At 42.0% G+C, this 21,881-nt stretch overlaps 1 protein-coding gene and 1 long non-coding RNA gene across 2 annotated transcripts; one reads left to right on the forward strand and one right to left on the reverse strand.

Annotated features, from left to right (window-relative positions):
• The first annotated feature begins 35 nt into the window (after positions 1-35).
• LOC136445291 (limbic system-associated membrane protein-like) lies at positions 36-4,430 on the forward strand. Its single transcript, XM_066443211.1, has 4 exons — positions 36-215; positions 613-722; positions 1,164-1,466; positions 3,056-4,430. The coding sequence occupies exons 1-4, from the start codon at positions 40-42 to the stop codon at positions 3,475-3,477; spliced, it is 1,011 nt and encodes a 336-aa protein (XP_066299308.1). The 5' UTR covers positions 36-39; the 3' UTR covers positions 3,478-4,430.
• On the reverse strand, positions 3,639-21,226 carry LOC136445292 (uncharacterized). The gene is made up of 3 exons (XR_010757393.1): positions 21,180-21,226; positions 20,855-20,898; positions 3,639-3,742 (listed from the first exon to the last, which is right to left on the reverse strand). It is a non-coding gene; the product is annotated as an uncharacterized lncRNA (long non-coding RNA).
• Positions 21,227-21,881: the final 655 nt, after the last annotated feature.

The following is a 21,881-nucleotide window of genomic DNA, read 5'->3' on the forward strand; positions in this document are numbered from 1 at the left end:
CTCTAAGCTATGAAATGTTTTGTTTCTACAGCGCCCCCCATGGTGACAGTCGGCCTACAGAGTCCCCTCCGCGTGTCCCTCCGCTCCAGCGTCATCCTCAACTGCACCGTGGAGAAGACCAGCTCGACCCTCCCGCGGGTCTACTGGCTGCAGGACGGCCGGCAGCTCTCCCCGCACGTGGAGAAACTGGACATCGAGACCCCGGACAAGTACAGGTCTGGTATTCTTGAACACACAATTAATTTCAACATCCTCTCTGAAAACGTTAAACAGCTTTTAATTCTACGTGGTAGTTTGCTCTGCTCTTCTTGCATCAACTGTAAAATAATGTTAGCCACAAAAGAGCTACATCACAGAAACAAAATGTTTAGGTATGCAAGTCCGTTTGGCTTGTTTTCTTCTTGGAGGGGATGTCGGACTTTCGTTTCAACTAGGTATTTGTTCATGTACCATTCACAAGTTTTAGTGTCTTGTCAAATATTCTATTTTCTACAATGTACAAGTGGCGGCGAGAATATCTTATAAAGTTGTGTGCAACTTCAGCCTGCCGTCACCTTGTCTTCGTCCATTTATTTGTATCATTTTATGCTTCTTTGAATAAAAAAAATACAGGTCGTCCCTGGTGCTGAGGAGGGTAATGAAGTCTGACAACGGGAACTACACGTGCGTGGCACAGCAGGGCAGGAGCGAACAGGCCGACAGCCTCAGCCTGGTGGTCGTGTGTGAGTAGATTTGAGATAGAATAGACACTATGAATACTCTAAACAAAAGAGAAACTCTTAGTTATAACCGGTATTCACCTATCAGTTGATATATAATACAAGTTTCTGAACATATATGACTTAAACGTTCGCTATCATTGATAGTTGAGTTAGGATACCAATAAAGTCTACGAATTCTTATACACAAAAGGATGCGTTTTCTACACAATGATAAATTCTAATCATAACCGGTCTTTCCCTAGCTGTTGAATAATGACCTGCAGAAGTGTAAATCCTTTCCGAATCTTTCGGTGTATAGGGCGGTGCTCATCACCATTTCTATAGCCCTTGGGCCGCCCAGTTATGCAAGCGAGGGGCTAACCCACTGCACTGATAGCCTTTCAGCTAGCATATGGCAATATGAGATCATGATAAAAGTTTTAAAAAATTATTTGTTTACAGATCCAGCAAAAGTTGTCAATGTCTCGAGCCCCCTTCAAATCACAAGCGGGACAAAGGCAACAATCTGGTGTATTGTGGATGGTAACCCCAAACCGGAGGTACGCTGGCGCAAGGTCGGAAGTGACGTCGACTTAGAAAGCGGCTGGGTGCATCACGGGAAGAGAACCTCGTCCCTGTCCTTACACAGTCTGCGTGTGGAAGAAGCAGGCTACTACGCATGCGTAGCGAAAAACAAGCTGGGTGACCCTGACAGAAAGGTCGTTCCAGTGATGGTAGTGGACAAGAGTTACTTCACCGCCGCCGGTACGTAGTAAGTTGAACCATTTTCCAGTTTATGTGCAATCAAGCAGGGGAAAGTATTACCAATAAACGCTGTAGGATTTCTTGGTTGTTTGTACAATTTGGTAAGCTGCTGAGTCTCTGGAACGTTTTAGCATTAGGGAAATATTATGGAGTACGAGTCTCCGTTCAATCCAAATTGCGAAATCATCGTGGATTTCATCGTTGCTTGAACAATTTGGTAAGTTACTGAGTCTCTGGAACGTTTAGCATTAGGGAAATCTTATGGAGTCTCCTTCAAACCGAATTACAACATCACCATAAACATGAGGAGACAGCTAACGCCATCAACACAGCCATGCCAGTAATTCTTGACGAGATGAAAGAAAAGTGTCCCTTAACTACTTAGAAATGCAGTCGTGAAGGACAAAGTTTGTCCTTCAAGACTGCATTTCCAAGTAGTTAAGGAGCACCTTTCTTTCATCTTAAAAGTTGCACCCCAGAAGCTAATTGTTAGGCATTGCCCAATCAAGAAGAAGTTAAATTGGGAAGTGTTCAGGTATATTTTGACGCCATGTTCGTTGAAAACCAGTTGTAATTGGTCGGAAAGCTTTTGACTCTTGTCGCGAAAATCCCTTCTGATACGTATCAAAGCACAGCAGTCTGACACACCCGAAGTTACACCATCAGTCTTTGTCGCTCACGTCAGGAAACAATTTCTTATTAAGTCGCTTCTTGGCCTTGGCCACACGAACCGTCACTTCAACGTTCGTCGAAGACGTCCCAGATGTCTGGAGGGGGTAGGTCTGGCTTATTTCTCATTCCACACGCACAGCATGGGCCAGCAATCAGCCCAAATTTACTGCAGCACTGACCGCATCGCAGAATTCAAATCGGCTCGGATCAGAGGTGAAGGCAGCTCCCTCAATCTGCCGCCTGCTCCGCTCGTGGACCAGGAGAAAAATGGCGGATTCTTCCACCCCGGCATCCATCACGGGGCGAGACTGTCATTTTGAATGGATGCAACTGCCACAGGGGAGACATTGGCAGTTCATCAACGGCTCTGCACGTTTGTGGCGATGATATTGGATACCATACAAACTGACGGCACCAATACCTCTTTTGTTTTCCCTAAACGCGGTCACTTCTCCGAAGCGACCTGTTGTATCTTTAACCTATCTCAATTCAGCGGAAGTCAAGACGAGTTGATATTGATTAGAAAACTACAGATAACCTGCCCAAAAGTAATCAGTGTCGGCTGACAGCACTGCTCTAAGATCTAATAAAACTGCAAATTAATGCATATAATCACAAGATTGCTATCCACGGATGAAATTATGTGCCGTACATTGCCGTAGCGCAGACGATAATCCAAAGACCTTTGAGTGATCAAGGACGTTATACTGAGCTCCTTCGGAGTGATCTAGAGAATGGTTCAGGAGTGGATTGCGTTTCCTGCCATCCGTCATTTCTTTCCACAAATGTACCCAGATTTTCTGAAAATTAAGATATCAATCATCAAGACCGTTAGTGTAATCAAATCTACAAGTTCCGTGTGCTTATTGCTTTGTATAAGTGTACTTGTTGACTGAATATTTTATCTTGACTTGCAGAGGGAGACAGCGAAGGGAAAGGTTGGAGAGAGGTGACCGCCATCTTGGGAGGGGCGGCTGGTGGAGCCACTGTGTTACTGGCTGTCCTTCTCGGAGTGGTCATTTTCTCTAGACGAGCCAAGATAGAAGACAGTCAGACGACACAGAAAGTGTTCTCTCTGAACCACCCGACGGTTCTAAAGGACGGAGGAACCATTTTAGTCAGCAAAGACGAGCGTGTTTCACTCACAGCAAAGTTCTTCATCGGCAATGACCTCCTGGCAGAGAAGGGCGGTGTTCCCCCACTGCCTCAGCTCACGGACGAGCAACTGGCGACTCTTGAGAAGGACAAACCGATTGCGGTTGACTCTGTCACTTTGTCGCGGAAAACTACGTTACCTTCGTCACTCATAGAACACCACTGTGACAACAACGTCACCTGAGAGCCACAGTGGGATTGACTTCGTAGGTTCGAAACTGTTCTTTCCGGTTGCACGGATCTTCGCTCGCTTTAAGCAGGCTTTCGCGACGACATGAAGAGGTATCAAAGCACGCGGCACAGCCTTACCTGCAGTAGGGGACTGTGTTATTCCAGCATCCTTTCCGCAGCGATCTTGACATCGAAGAAGTGGCGAAGAAAAGAATAACGAGGCCAGCGACACTTTCTGGCGAAGACCGATCGCTTTCCTCCAGAGTCAGACAATATGCCTGGAACAAAATGAGAATACACGACATGGATATCACACCAACGCAATTTTCTTTGAAAAGAGTAACGTCCCTCTTCAAGTCACACCCAAGAAGCAATGTTTTATAAAGAAGAGCAAAGATGCAGTTCAATATTGATTCAGAAAGCTGCAGTTGTTTAAACCCTTATCACGACTAAAACCAATGCTTAAACATATGGATTGTTATTGCTATTGTTGACGACACATACGTGGATTGCTTATCAAGCTTTAACGAGGAAGTGGTAACCAAAAGCTAATATCTACAGAGATACAATTCTTTCCATTTAACTTGAAGCATGCAACCAGAGGATTTTGTCTACGAACAGTTTTCAGGATTTGATTAAGATACCTTCCGAATAGATCACATACTACTAGGCAAATTTATTAGGTAATAAACATTTTGACAACAGAATCCAGCTGTGTGACTCTATAAATATCATATGAATATATAAATACGCGTCAAATTAGAGCAAGTAAACAAATGCGATTGAAATGTTACTGTAGTCCTATGTTTTTCTTCACAGGTTGTTTTAATATAAACAAATTGAATTGTTTGAGGATGGAATTTAATTAATTGGAAGTCCTTATATGCACCCATAATGATCTAAACTGTTGTCAAATAGTGTGCGGTGCGGTATGCATCATAACCAACACTCTATAGATAACAACGATTCTGTTTCTGGTCTTGTGTGGCTGACTTTCACTTGTGATCATAGAAAAAAAAACATTGAACAAGCATAAAACATATCTCAAAATCTACGACAAAGACCTTCCTGTCTCACATTGCACAAATAATCATTCAGTATTTATTAGACGTGGATACCAATAGATTGATGTCAAAGCATTTCAGCCTCGTATATTCCATGTCAAGTATTAAACCCACAACCCATAACAAATTGAATGAAACATAGATAGCTGTCCAAGCTTGATACCCAGTCTAAGACGTCGGGCTAGATTGGCGAATTCTGCCTGGGATACACGGAAATATGTCGGGAAAATGAACTTGGTTCCGAACTGTTCGAAATGTATGTTATCGTACCCACCATATATTTCCTCAGAACTAAATTGAACAGACGAGCGCTGGCCAAAAATGCGCGCCAGATTGATTAATAGGCCTGCCGAACGAACTCACTTTATAAATGCGTTGTACCGGCACCTACAACATTTTCATTCAGATGAAGAATTGTTGTAGGATGGACGAAAATAGCCTGATGTACAACAAATAGCATCGTACTGACGTAACACATTGGGGTCATTTCAGGACGGCAAGGTTTTGTGTCTATCACGCGGCATCCATTATAACGATGTAAATTAACAAGATCTCATCCTTTAATCTTACTCCGAAAGCCCAAACTATTACACAACGACATTTGATGACCCGAACAAAGCACGTTCAGACACCCTAGAGCCAATCTCACCTCGTCTGATATCCCCTGGCAACGGCAGAGGCTTTCATTAATTTGGCGGGGTCTTTGTTGCCCGACCTTTGCTGATTGAAGAGGTCAAGATCACATGGGACCTCCATTCTGATTACTCAAAGCTGTAACTTTTGATCAGTCACATCCGGTTGTAACCAAGGCGACGGTTAGGGTGTAGATGGTTGTATTCTTCCTACTGTCCCCCTGGGGTTTTCACCTTAAAAAGGGTGTGGTGGACGAATGATTGGGCTCATTCAGGTAGGGTCAGATTGTCTTAAAACCGATACTTATATGACTTGTATGTATAGGTCTTGGTAGAGATTCTCAGAAGAGCCCTTGAACATGGGAAATGTAGTCCACTGTAGCCTCTACCAGGCTGAAGATCTGGAGGTGGCTGGAAAGAGCAGAAAGTGGCCAAATAGACAGATGACATGACAGAGGAGTTAGCCGGCTGGGGAGTACAATTTTTGGTGGGAAATAGCGTCATGATATCTGTCTATTTGGCCAATTTCTACTCCTTCCAGCCGGCCACCTTTGGAGCTTTAATAGTAGAGGGTAGTCAACCGTCCAGATAATTAGCTATGGACTAAACAGGTAATCAGGTGGACGAAGTTGACCTATACTTGACCCGTCACAAAGGTCATATGAACCCCCCTCCCTCGTCTATGGTATAAAAATCGCCTTGACATGGCGTAATAATCTGAGAATAGCTGAATAGCCGTTTTACCTTTATGTTGATACATCATTACAGCCACTGAAACTCTTCGGCTACCCCAGACTTGAGCTTATGGTGAGTGAAAGGCTCGAAAACAAGACCGGAAAACACGTACGGTAATGTCAGGCAAAGGTCAACATTGTCCACCTGATTACCCTAAAGATGTCACATACTGTCAGAAGGTATGAATTGCATCTCATCCTTATAGAACAGTATATCAATTTTGGTACGCCAAATAGCAGCTACTCAAGCAACTGGATATGATTTTGGAAACGGTCAGACGTTTCAAGTAGCGTCCGCTACTGTTCGTCAGTGACACTGACATCGACGTTTATCTATTTTGGTTGTGGATTCATGATGCAATGACGACAATGATTGGAATTCAATGATTGATCGCATCAACACAGACTATTGGGCAAGGGAGCACCCCGTCAAATCTACCTCTTTCAAACTCAGATTCAAATCAGCCATGACCCAACAAATCGCTTCCTAATTTTCTTAAACGTCTCACCGGACATTTGGCAAAGCAAACTCACACGTTCTGTGTGGGAAGATGTCAGCCTTTTCAGATTGAAAATTTTGGCAGTTTGAAAATGATATAATCCAACTGCCATTAAACCTTTGAACACAAATACATAGGGTAAGGAGCAGACTGGAGCTTGAATAGGATGGATTCCAGGGCTGGTGTTGCATGAACCACCGCAAAGGCCGGTCCATTTGTACCTGCCACTCCTCTAATACTCGCTAGATGGACCGTGCACGGCCAGAAATAGCAAAGTCAGTCATTCCAGAAGACAGCTTGGGTGTCGTCTGCGAGCCAAGTGCGGTTTTCTCCTGTGGTATTTCCGTTTCCTCATGACCTCAATGAAAAGCGGCTTGCAGGCCGTTTTGAGCTTCTCATGAATGAACTAAGGTTTGAACAAACGAACAAACAAACAAACAAAGATTATTTTCATGATTTTTTTACTGCATGGTGGCTAACTCTAGACGAAAACAAACAGATATTGTTATCATCAATGGCACAGAAAAAGAGCAACATACACGTGGTTGTCGAAGAAGTGTCTGTCTGCCAACTGAGCAAAATTCATTTTACTTCATGATTACTAAAAGCACTTGACCGGCAAATACCGGAACAAGCCTTAACGGGTGCGTTTTCTTTCTGACCTCCACTTTGCTCGGAGTACAGAGAAAAAGGGACAACACAAAGGTGCACAGTGAGATGACTTATCAGTGTCTCGGATATCAAACAAATATTTATCAAATTCTTCGTATCAAGAATACATGACTATGACTTCTATGGATAGTGAGAGCTGGATGAGAAGGGCCACAAACATTCGTACATCGTGAAACCCTCACGACAAGATGATGATGACTTCTTCCGATGCATAAATAATTCATACGTGGCAGTTTGCGGAAGTTTACAAAGCATACAGTTCTTACAGCCAGCCAAGGAGGCACCCCATCAGAAATTTACAGAGGACGTCGACACGCAATTCGTCCATTTATGGCCGGCAATTTAAGTCCATAAACGCACTCAGTAGCAGGCCATAGGAGGTTGTATAGCCATCTCTTTGATGTACAAACGCAAAGATATAATTGTGGTGTTATTAAACTATACCCGAGCACTACAAAGCCTTTCTCGGATTTTATTTAAGGGGACTGCAAATGTCACGAATCAGCTCAAAGAGGAGCCGAATAGCCCTTCCGTTCTTTGAACGCAAGCCGCTGTTGCAAATGCTTCAAGCAATTGGTTGTCATAAAGATAGTTTCGATTTTAATGGCGAAGGGTACGTGGGAGGAATCCCAAGGTTAATCAACAAAAAAGAGGTTACATGGGACAGTCATCAAGTTACCAAACATTACATTCATAACAGTTCAGATAATACAACATTTGCACAATAAAATTCCTTTCACATGGGCCATAGTAGCATTCGCGAGATATTTGTTTAACGAGCTCTCCAAAACGTTACGTTTTCACTCGATTATGACAGCGAGCGCCAGTGGCATTCCTTGTCAATAAAATCCCAGGCTCCATATTCCTTAAAGGATCATGCTCTGTCATCTGTTGCCGATGATAGAAAAGATGTCAATAAAATTTCAGGCTCCATCTTCTTTTGATGATTATGTTCAGTCGTCTGTTGCCCATATGATAGAGAGGACGTTGCCCTTTCGCTTTATTGAGAAATATCATTCCTGTTCATCGATGCATCAGACACGGCCACAGGCAAACTCTCTGTGCCAGGATGTCCCAGAAAGGGTCACCTCGTCAAACAACGCTAAGGGCAACTTCGATACGATCTCGTCGGGTGTTATTGTCACGACTAGGAGGATCGAGTGGTCCCCGAAGAGACTTTTCAGTTACTTTTCTATGGCTTATAGGATATTGAACCTCGGATACGGGCTGTGGTAATGAAAGATCATAAGGGGGAGGCTGAGGGAAGAGTTTGGTTCTGCAAAACTCTACAGACCCTGCTTGGTGATAGTTGTTGAGTAAAGGTTTTGCTTCTCTTCGTTTTTGTATTACCACTTACACATTATTCTACTCTTGATAGTGTTTAACAAATAATTAAGACATGGAATTGGTCTCTGCAATGGCATATTGGGTAGGTGTGATGGATTCGCGGATGTTACTGAGAATGAACTAAACAGTTATTGTCCCCGGAATGTAATGGCGTCCTTTGATGGATTCGCGGACGTTACTCGTACAAAATGGAATAAAGCGCTGTTTCCCTCGGAATTTGATGCCGTCCGTTACTTGAATGGGCCCTAAGCCTTTACAATCCCGCCCTTTACTGCCACATAGATCAGGTTGATGACAGCGCAATAACACGTCGTTCGGTTATCGTCGATATTTTCCACACTTTTGGTCATATAAAAATCAGGTTTCATGAAATTCTACGCCATCATCGTCAAGCCGTAAAGAGGCTGATCCAGAAAAGCGAACCGGCCTGATTCCGGAGCGGTGGAGGCCTGTGTTTACCTGTAACAACACACAGAGGAGTCGCCGATGGGAGGACAGGAGCACTGGGAGTCGTATCTGAAGGTACTTAACCATTAACGCGCGCACTTCATTTAGGTTTTATTGAATACAGGTGGCACCGGGCGGTAGTACGGGTTCCTTTACAACAGCCATTGAAAATGTTTTTTTCTTAATTCACGACATTATCACATTACTGTCTGATGGCTTTGCCCTTGATCAAAAGATCTCCTGAGGTTTTCACGTTGAGTTAGTTGGTTGAATTGTTTTAGCATCGTTCCAATTTCACATTACTGTCTGGGGGCTTTGCCCTTGTTCAGAAGATCTACTGAAGTTTTCACGTTGAGTTAGTTGTTTGAATAATTTTTTTAGCATCGGTCCAATTTCACATTACTGTCTGATGGCTTTGACCTTGTTCAATCAAAAGATCTGAAGTTTTCAAGTTGAGTTAGTTTGTTTAAATTCTTTTAACATTGGTTCAATTTCAAGACAATAATCATATTCATACAGTATCGTGTTCAAGTCTTTTACAACATTATTACCTTCGCCATTGGCGTAAGGTTATGTTTTTGGTCGATTTTGGAGTGACTGTCGGTGTTGGCGGTATAACTCTTGAAGCCATGGACGAATGTTGATGATTTTTGGCAGGTAAGTTTCTGTTGGGGAGACAAAGGTCAAGTTCGAATCAGTGCTGCAGTGGACCTTTTGTGTTTGTTGGTTTGTTTGTTTGTAGGCGGGATAACTAGAGAAGCATTTTTGGTTTATAACTTTAGCGATATACAGACAAAAATGATATCGGGGTTTTAAGATCTTTCTTGAACTGCGGTATCGTTCATTTCTGATACAAACTGAGCTGGTGTTCAAGGCAAGAACAAGAATTGCCTCGGGGTATCACATTTCAATTCATGATTGATCATAATTCAGTACTGGTCTTGAGCTTTCTTTTAGTAAAGAGCCGTACCGCTTCTTCATGTGTATGCTAACTGTAAAACCCGCCCGGGGCATAATCCACTGATACCGAATATAAATGCAGGATATTTCCACCAGCATCCTTCTGAAGTATATCTTTCCTTCAACAGGGATTTACAGACCGAGCCCGCCCGTGGGCATAATCCCCCGGTATTCGCGGTTGGGACGTGCGATTTAATCTTGACCGATTGCTACCTGATCTTGACAAAGGTATCAATGTCGGCCTTTATACCATATCAACAGTTTTATATTCAGAATGGTAGATTTGATACAGCATTTGAGTAATGCAGTGAGCTGTTATAGTTTTGAGTTATCCTATTTGCTTGATTAATAATTTCGACATTTGATGGTTACTATGTTATATCATTGTGAGTTTATTTATAATTCATCCTATGTTAAGTAATTTTTTGTATCTTAATTTGTTAGGATTTTGTCAGTTAGCAAGTTAACTAAATAGACCACCCTAAAGATCAATAGATAGATAAATAAATGCTTTTCCATTGACCATTGTAGTATCCGCAAATATTTGTCTTATGACGAGCTTTTCAAATCGTTATGTTTTAGTATTCCTTGTCAATAGAGCCCCAGACTCTGTTTTCCTTGAAAGATTACGATTTGTCAACTTCTCTCAAAGTGGACAACCCCGCGAGTGCCAGTACTTGAGTAGCAGGAGAACGAGACTGAAAACGCTTCAACGAATGTTTCCCCTACACTACAGTAAGACATATACGTACCATTAACACAAGTAGCAGACCAAAATGATAGCAAGCTGTCAGAAAGACGTGTGTTGATGCAGTATCCGAGGGAGTCGCTCGTGACACCACATGTATCAAAGCACCGCTGTGGGGGACGACTAGTCCTGTAGATAAGAACATGCCGACTTGTGAGGAACAGTCAGGATCTGTGGGGTTAACGTTGATGCTTCACGTTCGTTCCACGAATCGATAAAAAGTTAAGCGAGGTTTACTCCGACGGAATAGAAAAACAGTTCGAAAGGTGACGGTAGCTGGTCAGATTGACGTTGTCTTTTGATAGTGATGATATCATTTTGCTGTAGCAAATAGTCGTCCAAACGCGAGACAAAGAATTTGAATGAAAGGCAAATTGGAGAAGCACCTGGGGAAGTGGGGCACTTTATGCAGCCTAATATCTTGTTCATAAGTTCTTGTTTCATTTCAACTTTGGTTATTATTATTCTGATGTTGGAAATCCCTTGATTTCTGTTACACTACACTTTAATTTCTATTGGATAGAATTTATGTTATCATTATTGTTGATATATGATATCATTATTGTCAATTTGTATTTACAACTTTACACCGAACTTCTGTTACTATTATTATATATGATTTCATATTATCTTTACATGATCAGTTCTTGCTGGATGGTTCCCTTATTGCATTTTGTTATGTTATTTTGAAAAACCAATTAAAAAAAAGAATTTGAATGAAAACGATGATAACTGAATAGTTAACACACGTAATCCTATATACCCCTGGAAACTCGGATAAAAAGGAACAGCCATCAGCCCATAGCAAATCATTACTTAGTATGAAAACCATAAACGCAAAAAAGATTTTGAAATGAACAGGAGGATCTAATTTCGTACTTACTTTGGTAGAAAAGAGTGAAAACACAAGATGGCTTGATTTTGAGAAATGTCATCATCATTATCACTCATTCTTTATCAATGACAGAGGTAGATCAAGTTTATGATAACCTAATCCGCCATCTCGTTGTTATTGATTACCCAACCTATACAATAATAATCCAAGTTCATCTTCAAGTTGGGAAAAGCCACTAAATAGAATTAATCCTCAGACAAATGATTATGGCGGAAATATGTGCGTAAGAACACACGAAGGTTTATTTGCTTTCTTCAGTTACGTCAGACTTAAAAGTTTCCAGCATATGACTTACTTCCAAAGTTAGCGTCAGGCCTTGCCGAACTCTTCCAACAGTCCGCTATATTTCCTTTGGGTTAACGACATGCCGCCGATCTCCATCCTTTCAAAATGATTTATTAGTTACGATAACATACTGCATGATGACACTGCAAATCATCAACGTCTGCTCGCTGCTTTCTTCGTCTAGGAAAACATACTCATATCGACCCACGTCAAATGACGTATGGGCATGATGTTTATGTGGAGCGTACTTGTGTTCGATAGTCTGCACGGGTCAGTAGTTGTTCTCTATTCCAAGATGTACAGGAAAGATAAGGCAAGCTCCGCCGTGATGTCATTAATCACACTAGGTGTCAACGTCCTCAAAACACTTTCTTTTCACAGTAAAACCTATTTAAGACCATAACAGCTCTCTATTAGCACAACTGTTGGTTGCTAATGACATTTTCTAGACCATTTGTGGCCAGAAAACGCGCAAAGGTTTGTTTTTACGAGGCAATAGCTCGAATGTATTGTTGTGTGTAGCGCCCTGTAGGCCGCATATCTGTCATTTCGTCAGTAAATTGCTTCTATTGCTCTCTTATTACGTACAATATTACTTCTGACGCAGTTGATGTATAACTCCATTCACATTTCGTTTGTTTATTATTTCATACGTGGAATTTATGGAGCTAAAATGACCTACATGAGCTACAAACTAATTTATTACTTCACACGTGCATACATGTAAACTATACTTCAAACAAAAATGCTTGACGTCAATCTATGCTGATACACTGAGGATTAGCCATACAGCACGGAAAGCCGAATGAAGCCCAGAATCTCTGATTGGGTCATTTCCGCAGTAACCGCTTTTGGCAAACTGCTCGCGTAAATGGTATTTCAATTTACCTACTTTTCAGGGACGTTTCGTGTCTTGTATTTAATGTGATATCACTCCACGTGGACAGCCATCCTTAGCTGATGAATAAGGTGTTCTCCTGAAGTTCGGATATTAAAACATCGGCGCGTCTAGACGCCGGTAACTAGCTCTCATTAAGTATCGGTCACGCCGGATCTGTGGCAATCAAGGAAGTCCTCAGAGTGTTTCATGATGTATGAAGACTTCAGGCAAGTTTGTAACAACTTAAGATACATCATTAATCCGCGCTCGAAATCCAAACTATTATGCTTTTAATTTCTCGTTCCACCTTTAGAATACAGCCATTCTTGAGTAAGTAGTGACAACGACCAGGGAAGACCTAATATCTTTAAATCAGGAAATAAAAAGGTTAAACATGGTCACAAGGACTTAGAATACAACGAAATAACTGAAGCAACGATATGAATACATTAGCTGTATAAAATGAGTTTGAACTTTTTGTTAAAATTGCAAACTGATTTGAATTTAAAATTGCAAAGTGATTAGAATCACACTACGGTACGTTACATGTATGCTAGTCTTTAATCATCTTCAATTCCTCGACCGGACAAAATAGCTTTGGATATTTGATTCCCATCGGGGAATACATTTGTGAAAAGCGACGAGGGAAAGAAAGTTAGTAGTCGATCCGTTAGTACAGTATAATGCTCAAAACTTTTCTGTGGTTTTCGCTATTCCATTCATATATCGATTCAACTTTAATTTGTATCTGCTTGTACCAGACATCAGACACAAAATCTCATATGGCCTGAGGGACGTTTGCCATCATGTTAACTACATCAATCATAGCGAATTTTAAGAGGATATACATGTAAATGTGTTGGACCATTGCCCGACGAGAAACGCACACTGTCGATTAATAAAACTGGGAAACGCAACATGCTGTTCAGGAGACTTTCGGCAGAGACCGCTTTACCTGACAGTGGAGGCATTTGCTCGCAACTGGCCAAACAGATTATCTATAGTTTTGACGCATGTGTTCAAAGGCAAACTTTAATTTAAACGTCAAAGCATACTAGACATCGTCAAGTAAAATCAATCAATTTGAGTCGATTGGTGGAAAAGTGGAGAAATATGGATTGTAACTGAGTTAAGGAAAAGAGGCTTGTGTACAGAAGGCTACATTGACGAGGGGGGATGGATACGTTATGGGCCTCACCGAGAAATAAGGTGCACAACTGAAAATTAGGGTCATGATCATACAGTATGAAGTTTTTTAATCAGTATTCACCAAATTGATGTGAGCTGCGTGTGTCGAATTTCTAATGCCATAAAATCTTTGAAGACTTTGTCAAAATATTCGATGAGGATTCCATTTGTATTTCAACTTTAGAGAAGTGGGTATCTGCCTTTCAGCAAAGCAAGTTGACCCGCACACCTCTGGTCGCAGCTCAATTGTCCATGCTTTCTTTTTCATTCTCTTTCACCTGATGTTACTGAATGTCGTCTGCAGACACAGTAATAATCATTACGTTTTGAAATTTGGAAGACATTCATAAAATACCTGATAATTATGCTCCGAAATGTGAGTTGTGCGCCTTATTTCTTGCTGAGGGCGAGAAGTTATCGATCACCCCTTGTAATGATGCTAAGCACAAGGTCCTGCACACTTACCGTACAAGAGTAGGACATGAACTTTTCGAGATGCATTTTATAGCTATGACTATGTATGTGATGTAGTTTCAGCTCCATGTGTGTATGATAAGTTACATATGTAGGGACTGTATTTGATGCCATCAGGTTCAAGGGTTTAAGTTTCGTCTATAAAGACAAATTCCACATTAACCATAAATTTGTAGGGAGGTCAAAACATACAGTTAGAGTACTGAAGCAGGTGAAAACTTAAGCAGCACTTTGAACCTATCACAAATTCGTTGCAACGCGATTACGGACACAAATCATTTTGTGAAATTCTATGAATCTATAACAATGTTGCAAAATCTATAGGGCGGTAAGGTTGAGTAGCGGTCACGGGTTGCTACATTGTGATAGATGTCTACACGTACCGATTTGTTACAGGAGTGTACGGGTCTGCCCCTGATGTCACAGGTCACATGTATAGTTATGTAAAGTGAGCGCTTGTCTCACATTGCTGTATTGATGGCGGAGTGAATTGACCCCACGAGATACAAACGCCCGGAATTAAGAGGCGTTGATGACTGACCCGTGCAGCACTTGGCCGTGACCTTGCCGTCATGATGAACGACTGCAGCAGCGGCTCTTTGTGGTGAAACTGCCTGGTTTCATCCGCAGCAACCCGGCCTGGGGACACCAGTGGGTGCCGGTTACATCCGAGCAATGAGGACACTTTGGGGTCAGTCTCCTGCTTTCTATTATAGATAAATATTGTCAAAAGTATTACCTTAAAATGCCCATCTGTATGCTTGGCATTGCTGTCTAAAAAAGGACGATTGGAGTTTGAAAAATTCAGTTCACTGTACTGTTATTTTGATCCTATGAAGGATTTTACATGGTCCAGTATAATTAGTTATTGTTGATGTAATTGTATGGCAACACTTTGGAGTCAGTGTCTTATCTTAATTTTCTGTTTTGAATTTTGTACGACGAAAATTGCCCATCTACGTCCATTGCATCGGCCAAAGAAGGTGACGAAAAACAAGTCATATATCAGTTCAAAGCTAGTTTCTTGGGTTTACTAGTTCAGGTTGCACATGTAATTTACCCACACACCTAATGTTTAAGAAATTTTCAGCACAATGTTACCAGGATTCAATACAAAAAACAATCACTTATGGCCAAAAGTCTGACGGATTATCACAATGTTGTGTTCAAATGTCAAGGTAAAGGTTGAGAACGGATAGTTCAGTCCATATGTCACAGGGGTTAGGTACCCTCGGTGTCATTATCGCAGACCCTGAACGGCCCATTTAACCGAAACCACTGCTTTGAGACCGGAAAATAGTACATAAAACCCTCCGCCATCGCGACATAAAACCGAAGTCAGTTAGGTGCTGTCGGAGAGAGCTGGCCGAACCGTTGATGTAACGACTGTCAGGACAGGACGTCCTTATCGACCGCCGAACATCTTCACGAGAAATGAAGCGCGAAATAAGCACGGCCAGATATAGGCCTTCTTTCCATACCAGTCGTCCCCAGCAGGCGGTTATCTGAGCCAGAAGAGGACAGGGAAAGCTTCCCGACCGGCTGATTATCCTCTTACTGATCACCGCCACTGTTAGACGGCATCCGTTCTGTGCGGGGCTGTAATGGTGCGGCTTTAGCGAGCCCCGCAGGTACATTAGTACGGTGCCCGGGAGACTGGTGGTTCAGGGGAAAATGAGCAAACAATGGAATGACCTGGAAAGTAGAGTCATATGTCAGCTGTCTGTTACAAGTTTGGTGGCGTCGATGGTGGAGTGGTAAGGCTAGAGCGGACAGGAGTTCGATTTCTCTGACATTCCTGGTTAGACCCTGTGTCATTGGGAAAGGTACACTTTTACACGGCGGGCCTTCCTCACTGAACCCAGGTGTGAATGGGTACCTGACTTGGGCTGGGGAGGTAAAAATGTGCACGTGATGGAAGGAGAGCAATGGGCTTTGTCTTCCAAAGCTGTGAGCAAGTTTGTTATACAATAGACTAGGATTAATAATCCACTGTCATAACGGCTTCAAGATTGTTATGGGACCGTAATATTTACCATTTTTGCACCTTAAAAGTATTGTGTTCAGAACTACTGGAGTGTGACCTACCAGAAAAGCTCACCTCATTCTTGTTCACTGCAAATGGGTTGACTTGTAATGAGGAGAAGTTTCACGAAAGTGGGCCATGTTTTATGGCGAATCAAGAATCTTCTTCTCCGATCCATCAATCCCATGACCCAGTGAATAGCTGCGTCAGCTTCCATTCAGATAACACATAAAGATCGCGGACGTGCTGCCAGGAGACAGGGGATAACAACTTGACACGGTCCATTGGCAAGACGACATTTTAACCCATCGATTTCAAGATTTGCCGATAAATGCATACTACGGTAGCATTGTCCCTCCATCACATTGATTGACGAAAAGACTTATCTGTTGCAGACGCTACGAAGCTCTACATCTGGACGACAAAGTTTTAGACACAGTGGTGGATCGGGTGACAGATGCACCAGGAACTCTATGAATAGTAAGATCCAGTCGCGGCAGATGAGTAACGATCATTTCTTTCGGCGGAGGGATATGAATTATTGAGATGGTAAAAAATAAGGGGGAAGATAATGGAATTCTATCATTCATCTTTTGTACTCTTGGAACGTGTCAGAGACAAAATAATGATACAGTAATGGTAATTAAACGAGACTTCAAGAAATCGACAATGTGTGAACAGCAAGGTAAGATAGAAAAGTAAGACCATGGATCCCAGAGTGGCCAATGGAATTACGAAATATGAAGACAGGTGGAGTAAAATGCGTAGCTAATCCATAATAAAAATGCCATCCTTTCCTTACAGCAATCTGATGACTGTTATCCGTAACGACGTGTATGTGGAAGTTAATGTTATTGCTGTATAATTCATGTTATTTGAGGGAGGGTTTAGCTGTGAGGGTGCCCTTCACGGCTTGCTGTGACCTGCATTCTGATTACCGAATGATGGCCGGGCTTTATTTGTAGATCTAGGAGGAATCCAACTATTTCCGCAATCATCGAAGAGCACAAATTACCATTCAGGGAAGAGCATCCGGCCGGCAGAGCTAACGAGCTCAGAGCACACCTGCACACCCCAAAAACACAGGGGCACAGGATATGACTCAGATCAGGGGGGGGGGGGGGCGGTAGAAAAGTCGATTTCTGCAGAATACCTCATAGTTGCAAGTTGTGAAACGTTTATAAAACTATATTATCTTGCCGTTCATGAGATATCTTTCAGCAAAGCTATTTACTGAATTAGCTCTACTTGAGCTGATTTAAATTGACAGGCAGAGCTCTTGTTGTGTAAACATCTTTCGTTCCATCCAGAACAGTTGTTGTGAAAACTTTTAAACCTTGTTTCTAATTTGAATTTTCAGTCACGTTTACTAATCAGTCTTTTCTAGTTAGTTCAAATGATCGTGCAGAGGGTCTGGTTTCTTTACCAACATTTTCATTCCATCCAGATCACGTATGTCCACCGGGTGGCCTTCAATTTCCCGCTGTGCCGCTGCAAAGGCGGAAATCAATAGGCCACGCGCCGACAAAGCCTCTTATTTCTCGAGAAAATTCGCTCCTGTACCCGCGGATTTCCAGCCTTTTGAGTGATTGAATAACACACCAAAACCGCGGCATTGGAGGCTTGCACGGAGATGAAAGGCATTGTGCGTGTAGATGGGGAAAGGATTAGGACACAAAGCACGGAAAGCGCGTCTGAGAAACCAATAGGTAACGTAACAAGCAGAGGTGTGCGCAACAAGTGGCGTAATCATACGGCGGTCAAACACCCCTTTACTTCACAAGGAACTAGAGCTCCACTTCCTGTATACCCTTACAATAAGGGTCGCTGAACCTATCATTTTGTCCCCGCGAATCTGCAAGGCGCACGCTGAGCACAGCGTCATTCGTCAACTTCAACTGCCTTCAGAAAAAGCGATGGCAATCTAAATGCACCCCGCCGCCCAGTCCCCAGGTTGTTGGTGACCTTCGTTAGTTGTACGTGCCACTCATGGAGGTTGTCTAGACATTCACCTTCCAGCGTGACCATGTACGCATGTCTTGAAACGTCACTGACACTGACGGTGCAATGACCTGATGAGTAGAGTGTTCGCCTTGCATACGGTAGGTCGTGATGACCCGACCGGGTCATACCAAATATTTCAAGAATGGTACATGCTTAGCACTCAATAACCGTAAATGGATAAGGAGAATACTGAATACTGCCCCCCACCCCACCCTCTCCCTCCGTAACGTTGTATGTAGTGATTTTCGATCGTCCCTAACTTTGTATTCTCTCACCGTGTCACAAAACACTGAACCGTTAATGTTATTCTGGTATCATCACAGCAGAATCAATCAATCTAATAAGCTGCAATTTCGCCAGACTCGCCTCCGCATTAAAGCCGTTATGTTAATCAAACTGCTATCTGATTTCAATACCCCCTCTTTGCGTTTTTATCGCGTTAGGTGTGAGCAGCTGAGGGTATTGAGCCAAACGCTACCTTACGTGCCCTCTCTAAACGCTTCAATTTAGTTTCTATCGACATTTGAGGGATTCTTTGTGTCTGTTCTTCCTGCCCTTATCACATGATCGAACTTTCATCATCGGCAGACTTTCATTTACTCGCCTTGGTCCTGCTAACACTGTCTGACCAATATGGAGCTCAAGTGACCCTGTTATCAGATGGAGGTGCTGTGTTTTCTTAATTCCTTAATCTCTTGGCAAGACGCGATCAGACAGTAGTCCTCCGTTAGTGATTGTCTTCGAAATTACTTTCTATGGTTCTCACTATTCAAGCAAGTTTCTTGAAAGGGAGTTTTGTATATACAGAGATTGTATTTTAAAGAGAACGCCGTGGTTATACAGATTATGTTCATCGTTAATACGTCAATGTGGAGCTCAAGAAACCCTGTTATCAGATGGAGGTTCTGTGTTGTCTTAATTCCTTAATCTCTTGACAAGACGCGATCGGACAGTAATCCTCCATCGGTGATTGTCTTTAGAATTACTTTCTAAGGTTCTCACTATTGAAGCAAGTACCTTGAAAGGGAGTTTTGTATATACAGAGATTGTATTTTAAAGAGAACGCCGTAGCTATACAGATTATGTTCATCGTTGATACGTCGAAACGTTGACATCAATCTATAAGACATTCACTGTTAAATCACTCGTAAGGATAAAGGCGTCCTACCACGGAGACAAAATTGATGGCATCATTTCCGGTCGTCAAGTCGGAGGACACTTCATTTCTATAAGACGTTTTCAAGAGAAGATATCACCGAGCGCCCGTGACTAACATTTACTTGACGAATCCTGACAGGCACGCAACCAATAGTAATTGTAGAAATCAAAAGCACTTTTAACTCCTCGTTTTTCGTAATCAATAGATCGACGCGTGGAAAGAACAAAGTTAACTGGGAGCCTGTTTACGATCTCACGGCAGACTTGTCACAATCACGTCAAATTACCAGGCGGGGAGTGTGGTATTTACTATGATATTCATACTCCCAACACGTTCGGTAGGCGTTGAATTATGAGCAAAAAGGACATGTAAAATGAAGATACATGTTGGTATATGAGGTGAAATGGCGTTGGATAGAATACACGTAATTGTAAATGAGTGCACGGTTTATAGGGATTCACTTTTTTACCGCCGTGAAGGAGGTCAGTGACCTGCGACAGGGCTGCTACTTTTGTCTGTCTTCGTGTGTTCTCAGCTATAACTCAAGATCATTTTGATGAATTTGTTCGAATCTTGGCATGATGGTAGAAATTGAGGTCCCAAAGAAAAATGGTAATTTTGGGCACCGTAGCAGTATTTACAGCTTGAAGAGAATTACAGATCGACATCCACATCGTGAAGGTAGTGTAGTATAGTACAACCTATTAGATCAGCTATTGTTTGACTAATGTTAGCCTGTGTTATATATATATATACAAGCTGTGGTCAATTACATGTAACTACTGTCCTAGCAGAGTTTAGGCTTCAGCTTGCTACACTGCCTTGGTTACAACTTAATGTTATAGTAAATAACTACCTGGACATACATGAAGAAATGGTTTTGAAGAAATTGTAATTCCTGGTAAAAATGGTATCAAACAGGCTTAGACCACACCGCAAATACCGTTATCATTTTACGAAGAATTGTGTCCTACGGACTCTTGTTAATTTATGTAAATATACAATGGTTTTCATGGATAATATCTGTCTACTTGTTTTGTAGTTGTACTTTGATTACATTTTATCCATGCTCTAAATGTGTAAGGTACACAGGGAATTCATACAGGAAAAATATTAGAAAGAATACTTTTAAAAAGCCTTAGGCTTCAAAACAGTTTCCCCAGTTTACGATAGTATCTATCCCCTCCCTGTGCAGAGGATTAATCAATCATAGCGGCGGTGCCTTGATTTGGTTAAAACCTAATCAAAACCCCGATGACGCAGGGAGATATAATAACGCGCCAGATGCACGGGCGGGTCCGGGGATATACACCCCAGTCCCGCAGAGATCCAGCACTGTGTTCCGGCTCTATATCATTTAATGAAGTCAGCTCACCTGTGGGGTTTGGTATCGGTCTGCCTCTCCACAGTGGCTGCTGCCTGAAATAAGAGGGCAAAGCAACTTTTGATTGCTATGAAGATGCTCATTAGTTGTGTAAAAAAAATTTTTAACAGCAAACGATGCATTTTCTGTTACATTTATGGACATTTCAGTGTTACTGTGCATGAAAACAATATTTGAAAGAAGATTTGTATTGTATCCGAGAGAAGATACAGACCATGCTAGCTTTTGTAACTTCCCTACTATTGAAATTGTAAACCTTTTCCTATTTCGAAATCAATGCCTTATATGCTACGACACTCTAATGAAGTCAGCTTACCGGTGGGGTTTGGTATCGGTCTGGCTTTTCACAGTGGCTGCTGACTGAAATAACAGGGCAAAGTAACTTTTGATTAAAAGACAAAAATCTATATTTAGTTTTTAAACCTAAGAGTAGACACTCGGGTACCTACAAAACAGTGAAGAAATAATATTCTTACATCTGAAAGAAATTAGTTTTAGTGTATGAAGTCAATATTTACTATGATTTGCATCGTGCCACAGAGAGTCTGCAGAGAGAAGATTTGAATATTGCAACATTCTTCCTATTTCTAAAGCAAGGCATTGATTGTTACGACTCTCGAAGTCTTTGTAAACCTTTCTAGATTGTGTGGGAACCGCCTTTCTCCAAACACAAGAAAGAAGAAACGTCGTCACGGCGCCACTCGGAAATCTGCCCAGAGGACTCTGGAAATCAGGAGCTTTCCCACAACTCACAAAGTTTCGACTTCTTTTGAGTGATTTGCAATTGGCGCCAGATGTGTATTGAGTCAGCCATTGAAGGGATTACATGACTTTTACTCATAGACGTTCAAAAGACCTGGTATTACATAAAAAACGGGGGTTGGACAAGCAGTAGCTTGTTTATAGCAAGAAGATTGCGATGAAAGACTGACTTGGATTCAGAGGGTTCAATCGTTGATGCAAACTGTAGTTAGGGTGAAACGTCTGTGTTTTTTTGTCGCTCAGGTTAAATTTTCCT

The sequence above is a fragment of the Branchiostoma lanceolatum genome, chromosome 11 (assembly GCF_035083965.1).
Source record: "Branchiostoma lanceolatum isolate klBraLanc5 chromosome 11, klBraLanc5.hap2, whole genome shotgun sequence".
NCBI classification, from domain to species: Eukaryota; Metazoa; Chordata; class Leptocardii; order Amphioxiformes; family Branchiostomatidae; genus Branchiostoma; species Branchiostoma lanceolatum.